This window comes from Zalophus californianus, chromosome 1, assembly GCF_009762305.2.
Source record: "Zalophus californianus isolate mZalCal1 chromosome 1, mZalCal1.pri.v2, whole genome shotgun sequence".
Classification (NCBI taxonomy): Eukaryota; Metazoa; Chordata; class Mammalia; order Carnivora; family Otariidae; genus Zalophus; species Zalophus californianus.
The window spans coordinates 13,570,343-13,580,564 of NC_045595.1; the positions used below are offsets into that span (position 1 = coordinate 13,570,343).

The 10,222-nt window shown below is 51.6% G+C and overlaps 1 protein-coding gene across 6 annotated transcripts in view; it reads right to left on the minus strand.

Annotated features, from left to right (window-relative positions):
* Positions 1–2,603: 2,603 nt before the first annotated feature.
* Positions 2,604–10,222, minus strand: part of IL12RB1 (interleukin 12 receptor subunit beta 1) — a 31,983-nt gene continuing 24,364 nt past the window's right edge. For all 6 annotated transcript variants that reach the window (XM_027586593.2, XM_027586592.2, XM_027586591.2 and 3 more), the window contains one exon: positions 2,604–4,153. In XM_027586593.2, coding sequence (XP_027442394.2) covers positions 3,870–4,153 — 284 coding nt within the window. In that variant the 3' untranslated portion in view covers positions 2,604–3,869. The remainder of the gene's footprint in view (positions 4,154–10,222) is intronic.

Sequence of the window (10,222 nt, forward strand, 5' to 3'; positions counted from 1 at the left end):
CATGATGATGGACCAAAGTTGCCAGATAAAATACAAGATACCCAGGTAACATTGAATTTCAGACAAACAACCAACACGTTTTTGTTTTTGGGGTTTTTTTTTTTTTTGCACATGACCTGATTTTTATGTTGTTACTACAACAGGTGCTATGGAGAGGAACATGTGGAAGCAGTTGATTTCTTCCGGTGAACACACCCATTGTTTGTTTGTTTGTTTGTTTTTGTTTTTAAGCTTTTATTTATTTATTTGACAGAGACACAGCGAGAGACGAGGGAGGGAACACAAGCAGGGGGAGAGGGAGAGGGAGAAGCAGGCTTCCCGAAGAGCAGGGAGCCTCACGCGGGGCTCGAACCCAGGACCCTGGAATCATGACCCGAGCCGAAGACAGATGCTTAACAACTGAGCCACCCATGCACCCCTCACACCCATTGTTTATACCCGTTCCAAGGTTTCTAACATGACGATACAATTTCCTCGTATTACCGCCGTTCCAGTATTGCTCTGCAGCCCACTGGTTGCCATCACCACACCTTAATCTATCACAAGATTCCTAAAGGGATCGAACTCCCGCAGTATTCCTTGGGCATGTCTGCCACCATTTAATTTCGAGGATAATTTCTTGTCCATAAATTTTTTTCCACTCGGGCGAGTAAGCTTTGCTTATGGTGTCTACTCGGCGAGCTCAACGATCAAGCGATACATTTTCAGTATAAGTATATCCCAAATGTTGTGTGGGATTTACTTATACTAAAAACCGCAAAGCAAACGAACAAGAAAATGAGATGTGCTATTTGTCACATCTGCCTCTCCTCTGATGATGTCTTCCCGACAGGAGGTGGTAAAGGTCCTGAGGGGATCTCAGGCCAGGCACAGAGAAAGGGCCTGATGCATCTTAGCACTGACGTTCACCACCCTTGTCTTCCCCAGGACCTCATCTCGGGGATAAGCCCAAGTAAGGTCGGATGATGAGCTCATAAACGCATCATGTGTCTCTGGGGAACAGAGCCTGGGTGACAAGAATGGCACCATTCAAGAGTTTCACTAGGATGTCAGCAAGAGGCTCTGGGCCACAGGAAGGAGGGGAGTTCTTCATTCATAGCATGTCCCCAGCACCTGGATGCTTGAAAGGCTCAGGGGAGATGTTGATTGAATGTAAGATGACATTCAATAAACAGTTTTGAATTCACTATTCGATTCCATCACTCTTTATTGAATATTTACTGTATGCCAAGCACTCCACCCGTCGCTTGCCCAGGGCTCCCCATCAACAAGGGAGATGGATGTTAATGCAGTCATCATCATAAATGCAAAATTATAACTTGGAGAAGACCTGCCAAAGGGAGATACTCAGTGCTAGGACCCCCTGAGTAAGGTCCAGAAGGGCTTTCTGGGGGAGATGACATTTGCCAGAGACCTGGAGGAGGAGATTTGCAGGTACAAACAGGGAACAGAGAATCCTAGGCAGCGGGCACCGTGTACGCAAAGGTCCTGGGGTGAGAGGGAACATAATGATTTCAGGGGCTGGCTTCATGCCACCCCCAGCTCCCTTTGACAATTTCACGCTCCAGCAGATAGTCAAGGCTAAGTTTAGGATGGCCAGGGCCGCCTGGCAAGTTGGGCAAGATGTGGAGCCCTCAATCGCCCTCACGCGGAAGGATAAAAGTCTGAGCACATCCTTGGCCAGGGGGCCGGGGGAGAGTGGTGGTGGAGGGGGGCGGCAGGTGAGATGAACAGCACCCAGCCCCGCCTCTGCACGGGAATTTCCTGAGCCACCTGCCTGCCTAATGCGCCCTCCTCCCCACATTGCCATGGCTACCTCCCAGGACACAGAGCAGGGAGAAGATGAGACCACGAGCTGCTGGGTGGAGTCAGGAGGCAGAGGGCAGAGCTTTGGGCTGCCCAGCTGGGAACTCTCAGGACTGAGAACCAGGGCTGGGATGGCAACAGTAACAACCACAGTCATCATAGCTGCTAAGGCCTAAAAATGCCCAGCCGAGCCTTGCTGGGAACTACCTCTACTAGCCACAAAAGCCCCCAACAGGCTGGTCCCAGAAGTATCCCCGTTTTACGGACAGGAAGACTGAGATTCGGAAGGACAAAGCTACCGGTTGAGGGCTGTGACGCCACAATGCAGCAAATCTTCGTTATATGAATGGGGAGCTTAAACAGCAAACATGGACTTCTCCCAGTTCCGGAGGCTGGCAAGTCCAAGGTCAAGGTGCCAGGAGATTTGGTGTCTGGTGAGGGCTGCTTCTGGGTTTGTGGACACCCATCTGCTCACGGTGTCCTCACATGGCAGAAAGCAGGGAGAGGAAGCCAGCTCTCCTGTGTCTCTGCTTCTAAGGGCACTAATCCCATCACAGGGGCTCCCCACCAATCACCTCCCCAAGCCTCCCCCCAACACATCACACTGGGGATCAGGGCTTTCATTTATGAATGTTGGGGGGACACGTTCAGTCCATAGCAACACCCACCTTTCCTTTTTTTTTTTTTAAGATTTTATTTATTTATTTGACAGAAAGAGAGCAAGAGAGGGAACACAAGCAGGGGGAGTGGGAGAGGGAGAAGCAGGCTTCCCGCGGAGCAGGGAGCCCGATGTGGGGCTCGATCCCAGGACCCTGAGATCATGATCTGAGCCGAAGGCAGACGCTTAATGACTGAGCCACCCAGGTGCCCCCCACCTTTCCTTTTTATCCTCGCTTTTGAGGTGAGACGATGGAGGCCCAGGGTCTGGGGCTGGAATCGGGGCCACTGGACCCTCTGGGCCATTTGTCTCTGGCTTCAGTAGTACTGGCTATAAAATGGGACTTTGGCCAATTGCCAATATCCATAGGCAGACCTTCACCCCAGCCCAGGGGGACCGTGGCATGAGGCATCTCCATTTCCCTACCCTTTGAATCTATAACTCACTGTTTCTAGTTGGTAAAGGCAAATGTGTTCATCCGGTATTTATTACTTAATGTAGACCCGGAGGAGGGGATCAGCTGCAAGGGGGCTTTCTGGGTAATGGAAATCTATCCAGACTGATAGTCTCAGGATTGTCTGCCTTTGTCAAAACTCATCCAGCTGTACTCTATTGTATGTGAGTTATGCCCTAACAAAGCTGACCTTTAAAATAGTTATTTGATATTTTATTTTAAGTCTATTGGGAAAAGGCAACATCATAACAAAATCCAAATGCTTTGATACAAAGTCTTCTGTTCCAGGAACTTGTGTGATTGGTCATAGCTACGGAAGGATAAAAAATGCTCTTACTATAGTCTAGCTGTCCAGGCATGCCTGTTCATGTTCTTTTTCTCACTTCAAAATAAAACACATCTGTATTTTCAATCATGTACATATTAACGCGCTACATACAAAGCCTTTGTGCAATACACCTGAGCACACTGTTACGTAAACACAGGAAAGAGTTCATGAAAGCAGTCAATTTAGGAACAGAGATATCACAGCTGTCAAAGCCACACACAGAGACGCTGCCTCTGTTTCCCCAGCTGTACAATGAGGTCATAACCCCCTGGCCACATGGGGACCGGGTGGGTTGGGGGGGGTGCAGTAGGTGCTATCAAGGAGGGATAAGTAAATCCTGGATTGGATTTAGTATCTTTTATCCTCTCTGCTGTATGTATTTTCTTTCTGCTAAGGGCAATCCACAGATGGAGAGATCGCACATCGCACCACGTCCACATGCTTGAGCTGTTCATCTACAGGGCAGCCTTGCTTGCATGGCACAGTCATGCCCAGTGCAGAGCTGCCCCTTGACGAGGTCCACTCGTGGTGCTGCTTCTATTCTAGAACAATCTTGGGGGTGTTGAGGAGCCCAGGCCGGTGTCCTGAGGCCCCCGAGTCCCCGGGTCTTCAGGAGGTTGGACTCAGGGTGACCAATGGGGGAGCTCATGGTCCTTCGAGGGAAGCTTTGGTTGGGGGTAGCTCTGGGGACTCAGCAATGTGGCTGTCAGTATGGGGATGAATGGGCGGGGCAAGGCAGCCAAGCCCTGGGTTGGGCCCAGCATGTACAACTCTGGCCTCATTCCGAAGTCCAGCCCGTCAACCATTGACTGGAGGTTCAACAGTGTTGGACAGTCTTCCCACTCAGACTGGAGGCCCAGGGGTAGATGCAGGAGTTGGGGGAGGTGAGACATGGCACCCAATCCACCTGGGAGAGAGACAGACAGACAGTGGGAGACAGATGAGACAGACAGGGAGAGAGGACAGAGAGATGGGGGAGAGACTAGGAAAGCGATACAAAGAGAGAGTTGGGGGAAAGAGAGATAAAGAGAGACAGGGAGAGACAGAGATACAAGGAGAGACAGGGAGAGAGAGAGGGTTTCAAGGGTGATTGTGATTTTGGAGCTGGGCTTGTCCTGAGAGAAGCATCTCAGATCTCGGGTGAGGAGCATGACCCTGGGATTAGCAGTGCCCTAATAAGGTCGAGGGGGAAGGAGTGTCATGGAAATGGGGTCAGGGCCTCCTGGACCACTGTGAGTCTCAGGACAGCCCATGGGGATCACTGTGCGTTCTTGACTCCAGGGCAATTAGAAATTTTCCATAACACAAAGCATTTTAAAATGATCTCTGGGCTCCTGGGTCTGATCCCAGGCCTGATGTCCAGGATGGAGGGAAATCTCAGCTCTTCCTGGAGACCAGCCCAGAGGCACTAGAGTAGGGGATGCCGAGAAAACCCTGAGAATGCCCCAGGCCTGAGACAGAGGCGCCAGGCAGCCTCAAGGAGGCGGCTCAGAATTCTGCTCCTGGCATCTCCCTGCCATTTCGGGAAGAGGTGGTGCACACCCCCACACCTGCTGGGAGCGAGGCTGGAATGACCCTGGCAGTGATGCCTCTTTCCTCACCCTGGGGTGTCAGTTGCAATATACAGAGTGACCACCGTCCTATGAGCTGCCTTCCTGGGAAAGGCTGGGCGGGGGAAGGTCAGACAGAGGGAACGAGGAGGAGTGAGAAGTAATGGCCTGAGTTTTAGGGGACCTGGGCTCTCATCCCATTCCCTGAGACTGGGGGACTGGGGCTGGCCTTATCATTGATGTCCCTGAGGAAATGGGCTGGAATCCAAACGACCAGATCTGGAGAAACCCATCATTTCACCAGGACAAGTCTCTGAACGTGGCCTCCATCAAGAGTGAGAACAGGAGGACAGATAGGCCAGGAGCTTAAATGAACTTGATATGCACCCCCCAAATCGACAAGGGAAGATGCTGGCCATGTGAAAATGGGTCCAATCAAAAACAGACAAACAAACAAAGCAACTCAGTGATACCAGGAATGTAGTGGGGGAAGTGATAACCTGGTGAAACAGAAGGTCAGTTGGAGGACTCCCTACATGGGAAAGAGAAATAAATGAAATAAGTGGTGTTCTCAACCCCTCAGGGAAACAGAAATGGCTGTCTTAAAAGATCCCAAGGAGAGTGCCTGGGTGGCTCAGTCGGTTAAGCGTCTGCCTTCGGCTCAGGTCATGATCCCAGGGTCGTGGGATCGAGCCCGAGAATCAGGCTCCCTGCTCAGTGGGCAGTCTGCTTCTCCCTCTGCCCCTCCCCCTGCTCATGTTCTCTCTCTCTCTTTCAAATAAATAAATAAAATTCTTTAAAAAGAAAGAGAGAGAGAGATCCCAAGGAAGCAACAGGGATGGTGGATGTACCATATTCATGGATGGGGAGGCTAAGGCTCAAAGGATGCTGATTCTCCCCATCTGAAAGTTTGGGTTTTTTTCCCCCATCTGAACTTTTAACACCATCTCAATCAAAGTCACAGCAAGGGTTTTCCCTTGGGAACTTGATAAGATGATTCAAACATTTACCTGGAAGAGCTGACAATTGCAAATAGAATACTTACACAGAACAGGTGGTGTTACCTGTCCTACCAGATATGGGAACCCATGACAAAGCTTGCAATTAAGTCAGAGGGATATTGGCACAGGGAGAGACAGGTTGACCAATGGACTGGAATTAAATGCCCACAGACACCCTGTGCAGGTCAGGAATTTGCTGCAAGATGGAGAAGGTCTATCCCAGCAGTTGGGGAAGGGAGACTATTCTATAAAAGAATCTCTGAAGTGAGAGTCCATGTTGAAAACAATTCACCTGGGTCCTTACATCACTTCATACCAAAAACTCAGTCTTTGGCCCCAGTCTCTGCTTTCATTTTACCTGGCCTTCTCTGGTCTCAGATCTTCCCCACCTTTCTCTTATCTTATAAGGACACTTATCATTGGATTTATGGTCCACCCTAATCCAGGATGATCATATCTCGAGATCCTTACCTTAATGACATCTGCAGAGACCCTATTTCCAAATAAGGTCACATCCACAGGGTTCTGGGTGGATATGTCTTTTGGAGGACACCATGCAGCCCACTTCGGGGGACCCTTGATCTTAGGATCACACCCTAACACACTGAACATCCATCAGCCTGAGGTTCACAGGTCATGTCCCTGATGCTGCCAATTCTTGTTTGCCTCTGTGTCCCCAGCTTCTGGCAAAGATTTGGCCCACAGTAGATAGGTGATTACAGAGCAGTGAAGTGAATAGATTCAGGCTCCCGACAGCCAGGGTTTAAGTCCTAGCCCTTCAGATCAGCAACCTGATCTCTCTGTGCCTCAGTTTCCCCTAAAGTAGAACTGATAATACCTGCCTGGAGAATGTTAGATGGTGGCCCCCAATGTCTACCCAGAACCTTGGAACATGACCTTAAAGAGTGTTAAAAAGAAAACCACAGGCCCAAAATGGTTTCACCTCAGCCAAGTCACCACAAAGGGCCTTAATACCTAACCTAATTGCAGTTTCAACCTCCCCCAGAATGTAAGTCTTAACCAGTCAGCCGGGAATTTTCTGATCAGCACCAGTGAGCTATCTGACATGTGGGCCCTCTCCATCCCACCCCGCAAGGGAAGAAGAGATAATCCACCTAACCAGTCCCCCTGCTGTTCTCCCTAAGGGAAGGTGGCCCTGCATGGAATAACCCTTTCTTTTCTTTTGCTGATAACTGTCTTACCCCATCCTCCTTCCGGTAAAAACCTTCCGTTTTGTACAGCTCCTCCGAGCTCCCCTCTACTTGCAAGGTGCGATGCTGCCCCATGCATGCATGGCTTGATAAGTCCAATTAGATCTTCAAATTTATTTGGTCCCGTTTTTACAAGGGTCCCTCCAGATGTCATGAGTTATGGATCTGGAGACAAGATCATCCTGGACTCCGGGGACCCTAAATGCAATGACGGGGTATCTTATAAAAGACAGAGAAGAGAAAGAGAGAGACAAAGCCCATGTGGAGTTGGAGGCAGAAATCCGGGTGATGCAGCCACAAGCCAAGGAACCCCACGGGCTGCTGGAAGCCACCATAAGCCGGGAGAGAGGCCTGGAATGGGCTTTCTGTCTGAGTCCCCAGGAGCAACACACCTGGCGACCGCTTTGATTCCAGACCGCTGCCCCACCCCATCCCCCACCCCAGCCCCGGACTGTGTGAGAAGAAGTTGGTTTAAACCCAGGCAGGGTTCATGGGCATTTGTTCCAGCAGCCCCAGGAATCTCACACATTGCCTTCTACGGGGCTGTGGGGGGTGATCAAATGAGCCAGCACCTGGGACACAGTCGGCCAAACAGTAAGCACTTAATACATGCTCCCTGGGAGAATAAAATGTGCTAATTCAACAAAGCATGAAGTAATTGTTGCCTGTTGATTGAATGAGTGATCCAAGCTCAGTGGGGAGGATGGCTCGGGGCCCTCCCCGCACTCCCCGCACTCCCCGGCCCCTGGCTCCACCGCCCACGTGGGCCGCAGACCCCTGACCGCCCCTCCCCGCTCCAGCCCCGGGTTGCGCGGCTTCACCGGAGCTGCCCGGTTGTTGAGCCATCTCGCAGGCAGACGGTGGCGCGGCAGGCCTTCCCGGGCTGTGGCTGCGGTGGGCAGCCAGGCGGGCAGGCGGTTGGAGCCAGACGCTATCTGCAAACCGAAACTGGTACTGAGGCTTCGGCCACCCACTTGTGAAACCAGCCGCTGCTATTTCCTCCCTGTGAGAAAGTCCCCCAGTGAGGCTGCATCGGGGAGGGGCAAGGCGAGTGGAGGAGGGCTGACTGTGTTCCCGGGGACCTTAGGAAGTGACGGCACCTTTGTGCCTCAGTTTACCTGCCTGCAACTGGGCGGCACTAGGTAGGGGGAAGGGAGGGATTTGCAGGCTCCTGGTTGGAGATACTGGATTCGGAGATGCTGGGTAAGTGAATTCACCACCTCCCTGAGCCTCAGTTTCCCCATCTGTGAACTGGGGAGACCCACACAGCTGCTCTTTCCCTTGGGAGACATGAATCAAATCCTGTCACCTGCCTTGAGACGTCCCAGGATGCCCGTTGCTCTGAACGTGAAGAGCAACCCCCTCCCCGTGCCCCCCCCCCGGGGGCCCCATGAGTCCAGGCTTGCTGTCCTCCCCACATCACCTCCCTACACCTCCTCCCCACAAAGAAACCTCATTCTCATCTCGGAGCTCGGGCCTCGGGCCTCAATGCCACCCACCTCTTCCAGGAGGCTGATGGGGGAAAAGACCCTCTCTCTGCTGCATCTGGCCACATGGCCTATTTTATTCATTCTGTCCATCTCCCTCCCTGCCCCCAGGCCATACGTCCCACCAGGGCAGGGATATGTCTCAGTTGTCCTCAGCTATGTCCCCATACCCCCGGCCCAGGGCCTGGCACACAGTAAGCGCCTGGTAAACGACTCTTGTTACAAATATGATTGTTTGTGAGTACAATGATTAAGCGCATTGGTTTGGCATGGCTGTGAACAAAACAGACTGTTGATGGCAAGAGAAAAAGAAGGGCAGTGTGAGCAGATATCGGAGCTGAGACTTGAATAGAAGGAGGTGCTGGAGACATGCAGGTGTCTTGGGGAAGACTGTCCCAGGCAGAGGCACAGCCTGTGCAAAGGCCCTGGGGCAGGAGTGTGCCGGATGTGGAAGAGTTTCCAGGAGGTCAATGTGGACCAAGTGGAGTAAGGATTGTGTTAGAGTAGGCGGCTAGTTAGGCTTTAACAGGATGCCTGGAGGCCAGCAAAGTGTGAGTCATGGTCAGCTATCTGGAAAGTCAGAGGTCTGTCCTGGCCCCTCTCCAAAACAAAGCCACAAAAAGCCAGATCGAACTAGATGGGCCCAAGACAAAGAAAAAGAAAAAAGCGCAAAACCCTGCTCCCCAAAACCTCTCCTCCCCAAGAAATAAATATTCCACCCCTTAGTTAACAACTGTCAGCAAAGCATAGAGACCAAACCCCAGGCCCAAGAGCTCTCCCTTGAGCTTGCCTGCTCTCACATCTCAGAGAGTGTACTTTCGCTTAAATTATATGTTCCTTGTTGCACCACTCCATCGTTGTCTGGTCTCTCCTTGAATTCTTTTTTTTATTTATTTGACAGAGAGAGACTCGGAGAGAGAGGGAACACAAGCAGGGGGAGTGGGAGAGGGAGAAGCAGGCTTCCCACTGAGCAGGTAGTCCGATGCAGGGCTGGATCCCAGGACCCTGGGATCATGACCTGAGCAGAAGGCAGACACTCAACGACTGAGCCACCCAGGCGCCCCTCTCCTTGAATTCTTTCTTGCAAAGAGACGAAGCGCCTCTGGCAACATCCTGGGGTGGGGCTGGGAGGTGGGAAACAGCAAGACCAGCAGGGTCCTGTAGCTACAAGGTGGACTTTGGCTTTTACCCTAAGGAAGATGGGAGCCATAGAGGGTTCTGGAGAGAGGAAGGACAAGTCTGATTCCGGCCACCACAAAGGGAAGATTCTATGGGGGCTGAGAGCAGAAGCAAGGAGACCGGGGAGGCAGTGCCTGTGCTGGTCCCAGGAATAGATACTGGGGCTGGACCAAGTAGGGAGAATGGGTCAGGTTCAAGAGCAGTTTTGCTGGAGAATGGAGAAGAGAGTCAAGGATGTCTGTTTGATCCCTCATCACAGGGAGGTAAAGTGAGGATCAGGGGGCAGAGGGATCTAGGTAAAAGAGAGACTGAAAGTGACAGCAAGAAGTTAAGAGATGGTCAGAGTCTGGGAGGGACACTCGGGGCCTCCCCTGACTCACCAGGCCAGTCAGCCTCCGCCTGATACAAACACCATAGCTCCATCTCTGATTTCCTCTGTAATTTCAGTCTTGTCAGAGGGAAGACGCTCACCACTTATGGTTGACAATAGGCCTGACCCAGCTTCACACAGGTTCATTTACTCCCCTCAGCGACTCTGAGACCAGGGC